Source organism: Emys orbicularis, chromosome 10 (assembly GCF_028017835.1).
Source record: "Emys orbicularis isolate rEmyOrb1 chromosome 10, rEmyOrb1.hap1, whole genome shotgun sequence".
NCBI lineage: Eukaryota > Metazoa > Chordata > Testudines > Emydidae > Emys > Emys orbicularis.
Genome location: NC_088692.1, coordinates 485,714 through 497,541, shown reverse-complemented (window position 1 = coordinate 497,541; position 11,828 = coordinate 485,714). Strand labels below are relative to the sequence as shown.

Sequence of the window (11,828 nt, the reverse complement as noted above, 5' to 3'; positions counted from 1 at the left end):
GCCAGCAGCCCAGCAAGTGCAGCCAGAGGCATGGAGCAGAGCTGCGCGTGGCTGCAGATGGGTCCCTGCCTCTGACATGGCAGCATAGTGGTTAGCCATGCATGGCTGTAGAATTAATTACAATTAACACTTCAAGTCTAAGGGCCCAGTGCTGATGCTTCTGCACTGCGGGTCTCTGAATCCACCAGCCCCACAAAACCCCTTAAAATGACCTTTTAAAGTGTGGGTTTGTGCCACTTCTCCCACCGTTTTCTCACATGTGAGCGTTAGAGAGCAGAGAAATACAGCACGGAGCACTGTGTGGGTGTCGGAGTCATGAATTCATTGCGTTAATGTACTCACCACATCCTTCTAGCTGCACAGTAATACTGATACAGAGCTGACGTCAGCCACCGTATCTCACTGTATATTCCAATACATTACTGCTCTGTATTGCTCACAAGCAGATTTTTAGTTTTCACTCATTCAGTGCTGATGAACTCCACCTACTTGTCATAGCCTTTACTTTCAGTGTCTGCAATGACAGTAACGTGTTAACCAGGCAAGTGCCCTATGGATTTTTGGGAGGCTGAAATGGACATCTGAAAGGATGAGGCAAGGTAATATCAGTGGTTCAACCAATTCCCATAGAGGTTTGTTGCCAGCTTGAAGCACTTTGTTAATGTTTCTATTGATAAGTTTGACTACATTTAAAATCTTTCCTGTAGATGATACAGTATTTGCCCCTCTGGTGACATCCATATTGACTTTCATTGTGCAGAATAAGGATTATTTTGCTTCCTTTCTGATTTACCTGTTGCTTTAACCCTATGGTCAGTTGTTTTTTTATTATTGCTGTGTACAGTAGCTGTCAAGCTCAATGCTCAGGGAAGAGCACTTACTGTGCATTTCACTGAATTATCTTTAACCTCTGTAGACCTTCTAGCCTCTCTCCTTTGTTTTGCTGTAACTAAGAAATTATTTTCTGTGTTTGGGAATTTTATATTTCATCTTTATTTCATGTTAGTTTTTATAACTGAGTTCTTAGTTAGACTTTTTGGAAAATGTTTATATAAATGTATACGTATATAATTCATGTAACCATTTACAAACACAGGGTTAGACTAGGTAAACCCAGGCCCTCAGGCTGCTCCATATCTCCAGATGCTTAGCACTATGTGTCTTTGAACATGCCATGTTGGTACAGGCTCCATCTCTCACACTGTAGTTTATTACAATTTTTATCACTGCTTTCACACTTGTATATAAATTACTAAGTCAGTACCAGACATCTTTATTTAGTACAGTGCTTTTCATACAACCTGTCTCTTAAACTGCTGTACAGAGGTTAAAAGAACTGTGCTTAGCAATTCTATAGTGCTTGACATATGAGCATTCATGAATTGAGAACTGTGTCCAGTTCTGGTGTCCACAATTCAAGACGGATGTTGATAAATTGAAGAAGGTTCAGAGAAGAGCCATGAGAATGATTAAAAGATTAGAAAACAGGCCTTACAGTGATAGACTCAAAGAGGTCAATCTATTTAACTTAACAAAGAGTTAAGGGCTTACATGGAGAATAAATATTTAATAATGGGCTCTTCAATCTAGCAGAGAAAGGTATAACATGAGCCAATGGCTGGACAAATTCAGACTGGAAATAAGGCGTACTTTTTTAACTGTGAAAGTAATTATTCATTGGAGCAATTGACCAAGGGTTGTGGATTCTCCATCACTGACAATTTTTAAATCAGGATTGGATGTTTCTCTAAAAGCTCTGCTCTAGGAATCATTTTGGGGCAGTTCTCTGGCCTGTGCTATACAGGAGGTCAGATCAGATCACAATGGTCCCGCCTGGCCTTGGAATGCATGAATCTACGAGCCTCCTAAATCGCCTGGGAGCTCAGTCTGCATCTTTGTCCTCTTTTTACAGACAGGCAAACTGAGCCATAGAGAAGGGACATGACTTGTCCGAGGTTACACAGTGACTCCGTGGCAGATCTGAAAATAGAGCCCAGGGCTTCCATCCTGTTGCTCATTGCTCCGCATCATGTGAACTTTCCAAATTAGTAACAGAGATGAACTAACGGGGTAGGAAAAGGAGGAGATGTGTTTTCTGATTAAAAATTAGATGGAAAGTCAATGAGGCAAAGAAGGGGGTGGTCTTAGTGGTACCCAGGGACTTAGGGCCTCAGCAGGCCTTGGGAATGGAAAAGGCCCTCGACTGCATCTTGTGCCTGTTCAGGCGATGTGCTCATCCAGCCACAAAGGGCCATAACGACACCTGCTGCTCCTTTCCCTTGCTATTCTGCTCTTGCGTGTGTCTCAGCACAGAACCCAGAGTAGAAGCAGAAAGATCTAGGGAACAGGTGCTGGCATTCGCTGGCACACTTGCCCTGACTCTCTCAGAGCAGCAGTCCCTCCTCCCTTACCACCCCATGGCAGAAAATTTGGTGGGAGAAGGAGAGAAAGTTTTGGATACCAAAGAGAGAGAGATCTGGGGGGCCCTGGCAAGAGCAAGAGGTTGGACAACAGAGAACATGGGACATGAAAGAAAGAGGGTGCTTCCCAAAGAGAGAACGAGAAGCGCCAGGGAACAGAGAAAACATGAAAGAGAACGAAGCGATGGAGAGATGAGATGATCACTTGGCAGGATTATCTGGGGGTTTCTAACTTAATTGTTTCCCTGCCATTGCAGGGACCTTAGGCACTGGTGCACCTCAGACCCTCCTGTGCTCTGCCTGTGGAACATCCTAGTCTCCAGTATACCTTGGTCTAATTCCAGTTGTTGGGTTAATGTGGAGGTGTTGGGTGGTTTTAGTGGCCTGGGATATACAGGAGGTCAGACCACATGGTATGGTGATCCTTCCTGGCCTTGGACTCTAAGAGCCAAAGGGGAAAAGCAGCGAGAGACGTACACCACGCTGAGAATAGGTAAATGCATTGAGTGCATTAATCTGCCTATATTCTATTGCATCTCTGTAGACAAAGACCTATATCCTGTGGTATCCGTGTTTGGGGAATGCTATGTAACTGCAACAGGAATAGTGCAGGGGCCTCAGAGTCACTCCTTGCAGGAGACATGTTCTTAATGAAAGAGAACATAAAAGCTAGAGGTGGGATTAAATTCCATCCAGCCCACCCCACAAGTCAATGCATGATTATTCCCATGTGCTAATATTTTGCCCAGTCTAGTTTTAAATATCTCAGGTGAGATGGTTTTGACCCCTTCTCTTAGGAGATAATCCCAAAGCCTAACAGATATCAGTGTTGAGATATTTTTTCTGATATTCAGACTAAATTTTCCATTTCTTAATTTCACCCCTTCACTCTTAGTTCCACCCACTGTACTCCCTAAATGATTCTTCTTTTTCCTTGGTGTTAACCCCTCTCAAATATTTGTGTGGCAGCTTGTAATCTTGTCCCCACGTATTCATCTCTTAGCCAAGCTAGAGGAGTGTAGCACTTTTGACTCTTGCTCTTGTGTCAGGCTCTCCAGCCCCTTGATCTTTTCTATGCTTTTCTCTGAACAGTCTCTGAGCAGGGGAGAAGCATAGGAGAAGGTTCTTGAGCAAGTGATAGCCAGAGGGTTTGGAGGAGTAGACATGTAGCTTGTATTGGCCGAGCAGATGTAGGTGAAAGGGGAGAAGTCCATTAGGGTCTGCTGGAGCAAATCTACCAATGGTTTTAGGAGAGCAGTTTTGAAGTGGATCCTGAAATGAACAAGGAGTCAGCAGAGCTGCTTGATGGTGATGTAAGTCTTGCTTCTTTGTACATATGAGAAGGCAGGAAGCAGCATTCCATGCACACCAGAGAGCTAGGACATCGGGAGGCCAGAGCAAAGGGAGCGAAGCCAAAAGCCTGGGTGAGAATTTCAGCAGAGGTGGAACCCAAGCAGTGGTTTGCATGGGGAATGATACCAAGATCGCAAAGAAACCTAGGACATGTCGAAGGAAAAGGGGAGCTCAGGATGAAAGGAGACAGGAAGATTACAGGCACTGAAGACAAACTGGAGTTTTGAGAAGGAGACAACAGAGAGGGCATGGTCCTTGAGGAGAAGTACTGTCCCAAGAGAAGCACTTCTGTGTTTGAGACACAGTGGGAGGAAGTTGAGGCAAAGCAAGTTTATTTGGTCAAGAAGAACAGCCAGTGGGAGGTAGAGTGGGGCCTTCTGTGTATTGTGAGCTGTGTGCCAACTGAATATTCTTAGCAGAGCAGTAGTGTTAAATGCAAAGATATGATACACAAGAGGTAAAAGGTAGCTAGTTACTAGAGAGACCAGCAGAGTTATGGAGGCAGGTCTGGGAAGGTGGCTTGGTGTCAAAGGCTACGCTGGGGTCCAGGAGAAAGAGAAACAAAAGGAGCCTTCATGATCAGAGAGGAGGAGCTTGTTCATCACACGGCCGGCGGAGAGCTGTTCCCATGCTGTGGAAACAGGCCAGGACACTGTTGTGAGAGCTGACTGGAGAGGTGAGAGAAGGCGGCTTTCTCAGGGGCTTTGTTGAGAGCGGGAAGATTGGCAGTGGGGGGGTGGAGAAGGGAACGTCAGGAGCTGAGGGAAGGTAGAAGAAGGAGGTTGACAGTGGCCCAAGTTTTAGAGAACTGGAGAAAGTTCCAGAGGATAGAAAGGTAGTTACAGTTATGTAGGGAGGCATCATGTCCAAGGGGTGCAAGGAAGAAAGGGAGGTTTTTTTAAAGCACTGGATGACACAAGAAGATCCAGGTGCAAAAAAGAGAGGTGAAGAGGACTGGGGAGAATGTTACTCGGGAGTCAGATATTAATGGATGTTAAGAAGGGACCGCTACAGCCATCTAGTCTGACCCCCTGCACAGCACAGCATAGACAGTCACCCACGGATCTCTGCTCAGGCCCAGTAACTTATGGTTGAACGAGAACATAATTTATTGACAGAAAAAAAGTAAAATGCTTACACCTGGAGGGCAGGGTGACAGTGACATGTTGGGCTTGTATCCTGCTACCATATTACTAGCTGGGATGTGGAGCTGCACATGAGAAAGACATTTCTCCTGCCTTCTGAGCTGGCCCTGCTAACAGTTCAGCTATGAATATGCCTTGATTATCTGACCCTGGTGCCACGGTTCAGTGAGAATCAATCTCTGAACTAGCTCAGGAGCCAAAGGGGCTTTTTGCTGGTTACTAATTTTATTTTGCTTTCATTATTTGAGTAAACCTGGAAAGTTTTTAAACAACAAAAATATTCCCCAGGTTAGAAGAGCTTAGTTAGTGTCCTCATCACTGAGTGATCATGTGGCGCATGTGCTTCCGGAGACGGGAATGCTGAGCATGGAGGGACACACAGGGAATCTTTGAGCGCTGAGCTGATCTCTGTTCAGGGCCATGGGGAAGACATGCTGCAGCAGCTTCATGCCCTGCACCCTTTGGCTTCACTCCTAGCATTCTTCCTACGGGTCCACTTTGAGCCTGGATGGCCAAAGTGTGACCCAGCCCACCTGCCTGAGCCTGCCCCTCTCTAGCCAGCAGAGACCACAGGTCCTACCTCCCGTTTCCTCGGTTTGGCATTTGTCACACTTTCATGATATCCGTGACAGTGTTGCAATATTGTCATGCAATGTGGTGTCTTTGCCCCCCAACATAATCTGACAATGCTGGGTAAGAGCATCCTTCGATTGTAATGCAAGCTAGCTCCCTCTGCAAAAGCCACGTGCCTCTGGGACCCAAAACCTCCTGGCATACAACTCTCCCTGTTTCTTTTGGGGACCACCGGCCCCTTTTGGGATGGCAGTGTTATGCAGAGGGTGAATCTGCAGTGAGTATTGATGATGGGGCGCTCCAGCCCAAACCCTGCAAGGATTGTATTTTTCACTCTTTCACTCTGTATTTGCATAAAAATAAATGTTAGCCATTCTGCAAACAAGCTTGGACTGTGTGTGCCACATAAGTCCCCGGGGGTTGGAATCAGAGCAAGAGCCTTTGCGTTTCATGGCTGAGCAGAACAGTGACTTATCAGTGTCACTGGATTATCACGTAATGGATCTTAAACAAAGATCTGATCAACCTCCTTGTTCCTTGTAATCAAAAGATTTTTGTATAAATGCTCTTTAGCCAATGGTGTCAGAACAGCCTTTCCTTGAATGAATGAGTGTGTTACCAATGTTCTGTGACGCAGGAGAGAGAGGCTTTGCTATACTCCTTTATTTTGTTATATGCAGACAGTTCTCCTGTCCTGTGCCAAGGGCCACAGCCCCACATGCTTTCCTGGGGGGTCTTTAACAAGATGCTTAGAGATTGTTTAAACAAAGGAGGCGGCTTTTAGGGAGACCAGATCTGCTTGTCTCCATAGCTGCTGTCTGTCTGCTGTGTTTCTATAGGGCCTAGCACTAGAATCTACACAGGTGCAAGCACCCACATTAGTTGCAGCAATGTTGTTGCTCGCTGTTGCATGGCATTTCTAACCATAGGCACCCAGCAGTGAGCAAGGACTCCAGCTTAGCCTGAGTGCATGTGCTGTAATCTGTTTATTTACTGAACTACAATACAGTGCAGTGTGAAGCTCCCTGACATCTGTCTCTCTCATGCCCACGCACACACACGATTTGGTGGCTGGGCTGAGCACATGTTTTGTTTTTCAGGACAGCCAACTGGGATCAACATGAGGAACAAATTGCAGCTCCAGGCAATTCCCTTCTTCCTTTTACTTCAGTACAGTAAGTTCCCAGGTTTCTTTCTCAGGCGTTCACACCGGCGAGGCTTCGTATCCTGCTGTGCTGGCCATTGTTTAGGGCTGTGCTGAACTGGCTGAAATGGGGGAGGCTCAAGATATCCAGAGTTAAAGTTTATAGGCTAAAGGTTCAAGCTCGATTTTATTTTGTCCCAACCTGTTTGTCTGTTCCTGTTTGTAGCAATGCAGCCAATTGCTGGGCTTTTGGGGTACATCTACACTCCAAGCTGGGGGTGTAATTCCCTAGCTCTGATCAAGCTAACACACTAAAAATAGCCTGCAGCGTGGCAGTGGGGGAGGGGGAGTAGCTGCCCCAAGGTCATACCTTGGGAAGTGACTCAGATGGATTACCGAGGGCTGTGAGGCACCTCACCATGGCTGCCCTTAGTGGGTGGAAGTCTTGTCTGGGCCTGCTGTGGATCAGCTCCCTGACACCACCAGCCTCTGGCAGCACAAGCCTGGCCAGCCAGGCCTCTCTCTGTACAGGTTAGCGATAGGCACCCACCACCCCCGACTCCTCGGGGCGCTGTGGAGTGCTCAGCCCCTGTTCCACTGAACACTCGCAGAGCTCTTCAATTCGCTGTTCCCAAAAGAACAGTGCACACCAGCTTGTAAGATTCAACTCAGGATCACCACTTTGCTTCACACACAGCACTGAGATACTTACATAGAGAGAACAAGAGTGTTTATTACAAATAACAGAGATTCAAGTGATAGAGAGTGAGACTATTGGAAACAGTTACATATAAAACTAAATCATAACACGCTTTCTAGAGACTAACCTTAACTAACAAGCATTCCCCTAACTCCTACAGAGTGCTCATCTCAAGTTCTTTTCAACCAGTTTGGCTGAGATCTCGTCTCATAAGATCAAGTCCACTGGCAGCTTGTCCTCACAGCCTGAAGGAATGCCAGGGTGTCTCTTTGAACCCATAAAATATCAGAATAGACCTTTGAAGTTCACCTGAAAATAGGGGTGTGTCTCCTCCCTCTCCACTCACCTCTTCCTGTTAAATTCCTTTGGAAATTTCCATCAGATCTTCATTAGCGTTTGCCTTAGTATGCGAATAGATTCCTGTTGCAAGACACACTATATACAGTGGTCCACCAGGCAGAGACGTGTCTCCATCACCTGCCTGGAGAAGTTTGTCTGAAGATACAGTACATTTGAGTGACCTATTTCTAACTACAGACTTAGAAAACATCATTTTTAATACATATACATAACATATTTTCCATACACACATCTCTCAATTATTGTGATGACCAGCATGACACAGGCTTTCAGAACATACCTTACATGATCTCTTTTGGTGAACCCATGGGATCCCTGTGCCCCTATGGACCCCTTGCCCTCTGCCGGTTGGCATCAAGAGGTCCTTGGGTCACACCATCCAGGACGCTAGGCCCTTCCCATGGCTTGTGCCACCATGTCTACACTCGTTTTTAGTGTGCTAGCTTGGTCAGGGCTAGTGCAGGTCTGTCTCCTCAAGCTGGGAATTACACCCCCAGCTCCAAGTGTGGACATCCCCTAAGATTCAGGGCTGGTGGGTGTTTCAGCAGAAATGGCTTCTATTCATGTGTGTGATTTACAATAATTCCAAAACATGTTGGCTATAATGATTAGGCACAGAGAGTCTAGAAATGGCCAGCTCAGCACCACTGGAGAAGCAGCTGCCTTTAAATTACCTGCCTGGGACCCACAAGCTGTGCCACTCTTTTGGATACACGTGTTCCATTACCCAGCTCAGTGCTCTGTGGGTGCCCGTTGTCCTTTACCAAATGCTCCTGGCCACTGTGTAGAAATTTAACTGAGCCAGAGTTGACTTTCTGAAAATATCATTTAGAGTAGAAACAAGCAGCACAAAGAGCATCTGCAGGAACCAGATGTGTGGTTGGATTTTCTTTTTCTGTTTCTAAATGGAGCCTCACCTCGCTTTACACTCGAGTTAGACCAACCCATAAACCTGAGAGCAGCAGCATCCTGCCTACCTGGCAACAGGGATGAGCTGCAGGCCCCTCACACTGGTGTCAGGATGACATCGCAAGACTTCCTAGGCTCTAGAGATGTGATGTGAAGCATGCCCTGCCCTGGTGAGATGGTCCTTCTCCATCTCACTGGGAGTTTTCCCTTAAGGAGCATGCATCCCAGGGGAGAACCCCCTCCACGGGACACTGCATTTTACAGATAGCTGTTTTCCCCCTATCCCAAGGTGCCCTCTCTTTCATCAGATATCTGCCATGCTAGGACATCCAAGAGTTGGCATGGGTGGACTTGAGTCAGGTTTTTCAAATGCAGAATTCTCTGGTCTAATGTTCTAGTCTAGGAGTATTACAGTGGCGGCATGATTCTAATATAATATTCAGCACTTATGTAATCTTTGCTGATTATTGTTTGTACTGTAGTATGGCTTAAGGTGAGGCCTCATCTGGAGTACTGTGTCCAGTTTTGGGCCCCACACTACAAGAAGGATGTGGAAAAATTGAAAAGAGTCCAGCGGAGGGCAACAAAAATGATTAGGGGGCTGGAGGACATGACTTATGAGGAGAGGCTGAGGGAACTGGGATTGTTTATCTGCAGAAGAGAAGAATGAGGGGGGATTTGATAGCTGCTTTCAACTACCTGAAAGGGGGTTCCAAAGAGGATGGATCTAGACTGTTCTCAGTGGTACCTGATGACAGAACAAGGACTATTGGTCTCAAGTTGCAGTGGGGGAGGTTTAGGTTGGATATTAGGAAAAACTTTTTCACAAGGAGGGTGGTGAAGCACTGGAATGGGTTACCTAGGGAGGTGGTGGAATCTCCTTCCTTAGAGGTTTTTAAGGTCAGGCTTGACAAAGCCCTGGCTGGGATGATTTAGTTGGGGATTGGTCCTGCTTTGAGCAGGGGGTTGGACTAGATGACCTCCTGAGGTCCCTTCCAACCCTGATATTCTATGATTCTAAGGGCCTCAGTCATGGATCAGGGCCCCACTCTCGGTGCTAGGTGCTGTACATACACATAACAGAGACAGTCCCTGCCCTAGGAGCTTCCAGTCTAAGTATGAGACAACAGATAACAATAATACTATGATCTCAGTTTTACAAAAGGGGAAACTGAAGTGCAACAGCAACTTGTTCAAGACCACAAACTAAGTTGGTACTAGAGCTGGGATGAGAACTCGGGCGCTCCTGGCGCTCAGTCCTGGGCTCAGGCTGCTTGACTATGCTGCTGCCCCCTTCAGTCTGATGGCTGCCCCCCTGCCTGCCTGACCCCAGCTTGGTGAACCAGGGTCTCCACCCAGCTAGAGGATAATTATTAGAGATGATCAGTTTTCCATCCTGGTGGGTGTTGTGAGGATCCCCAACTGTCCTCTTTTCCAGTCAGTACCCCCACTTCTTTTTGGAGTCTTGCATGCCACTGCGGATTGGTGCCCTTAGGCTGCTCCTGGAGAGCAGATTGTAACCTGATGGGAGAAAACAACAGACTAAGAAAGGGAAGCAGTGGAGCAAACTCGGGGGAAAACCTTAGGTTTTCTTTTCCTTTGAGCTTCTTCTTCTCCTCAGTCAGACTCTCCACCCTCAACTGGACACACAAGTCAGTGCAGTGTTGCCCTAAAATAGGCGCATTATCCTTGTGGGGGTTTTGCATTTGATATGAAGGTGGCTGGACATGGTGGGCATTTCGGGCTGATCTGACAAGTGGATAGACCACAGTGCAGCCTGCTGCATTCTCTGTCAGTTAGCTCTGAGCAGGCAGCTTTCACTTCAGCCACACTCTGAACACTAAATAAAACTGAATCTTGTGGCTGTTTTGAATGTTGGCTTAGGCCTTTCACACACTGCAGCTTCACAAACAACTGCCCGGCTGATAAAGTGCACACAGCCACAGAGATGCAGCTAAGAAGTGCAAGGGAGAAGGGAGCACAGCTCCTGGGGGGAGGGGAGGGGAAGTACACATCTGTGCTTTTTTTAATATCAAGCACTAGCTTCACTGTCAGCAAAGCTAAAATGCAGGATCCTTCCTCTCTCCCCAGAGGAACAAACAGAGAAAGAAGCAGACCTTATGGCTGGTGTAGTACTGACAAGACTTAGGAATTTTGCAGCAGCTGATTTAAAATTTTTATTAAAGCTAATGTTAAAATTACATAAGACACAGGTCAAGGAAAAGGAAGGTAGTAGTGCTTAGATTATCCAAAAGTACAAAGGTTGGTTTAAAAGTCATATAATACATATAGTACATAAACAGCAATAACCCAAATTTAGATTAATAAAGCTAAAGACATAGTTTAGATATTAGTATCCAAATATTCGGATACATCACTCATGAAAAGTTATACAGAGAGTCCATAAAACTGCAGTGACAGCAGTGCCTATCAGCCCACCTTCTGAGTGACGCATAGTGGGACACATGGCAAGAATGGCCCTAGCTCAGGTACTGACGCCACTGAAGGAGGAGAGGATCTTACTAGGGCCACAATCTCAAAATCTGCCCTTGAGTAATGGGAATTTTGCTCCTTTCAAACAGGAACAGGGCTGTAGGCGGAAGAGACCAAATTAGCTTAGAGTCTTCTCCACCATCTGACTGTGGGGCGTGATCCTGTGGGATTTCACCATCAGATATTTGTTGTGTTTCCTGCAGCAGCTTCATTATTCTTTATATTTATTTATTATTTTATATCTAACGTTAGCGCCCTCGTGGCCAAGATGGAGTCTGCTCTGCAGGCAGCTCTGGCCAAGAGACGTCGCGCGCAGGAATGCAGCAGGAGAAATCCCTTCCACCCCAGGGGCACCTGTTCCACACCCCCCAAAGTGAACACACCCCCACAGGAAAAGTACAGTGGATATAACAAGGGAACTATTTATTTACAGAGGGATGAGAGGAGAAAAGCAACAAGGGGAAATATAGGGGGAGCAGTAAGACAGGGCTGCATCCAAGCCAAGGCCCCACGGGCCCAGTGGTAGCACAGTCTGGAAGGGCAGACACGGAGCAATGTGTCTGCACACAGAGGTCAGGAGTCCTGAGCAAAGTTCCAGGCCAGTGGTGAGTCTTGGGTGCTCCTGGTCGTCTTTGGCGCCAGTGAACTTTCCCCAACAAACCCCTCCGGTGTCCTCTTCTGCCGCTCTCTGCAAAGCCACCCAGAGCGACCCCCTTCCCACTTAACTAGCT

General features: G+C 46.6%; 1 protein-coding gene across 1 annotated transcript in view; it reads left to right on the top strand.

Annotated features, from left to right (window-relative positions):
* The first annotated feature begins 589 nt into the window (after positions 1–589).
* Positions 590–11,828, top strand: part of IL21R (interleukin 21 receptor) — a 29,529-nt gene continuing 18,290 nt past the window's right edge. The window contains exons 1-2 of the mRNA XM_065412795.1: positions 590–599; positions 6,592–6,666. Of these exons, the coding sequence (XP_065268867.1) occupies positions 590–599; positions 6,592–6,666 (85 nt within the window). The remainder of the gene's footprint in view (positions 600–6,591; positions 6,667–11,828) is intronic.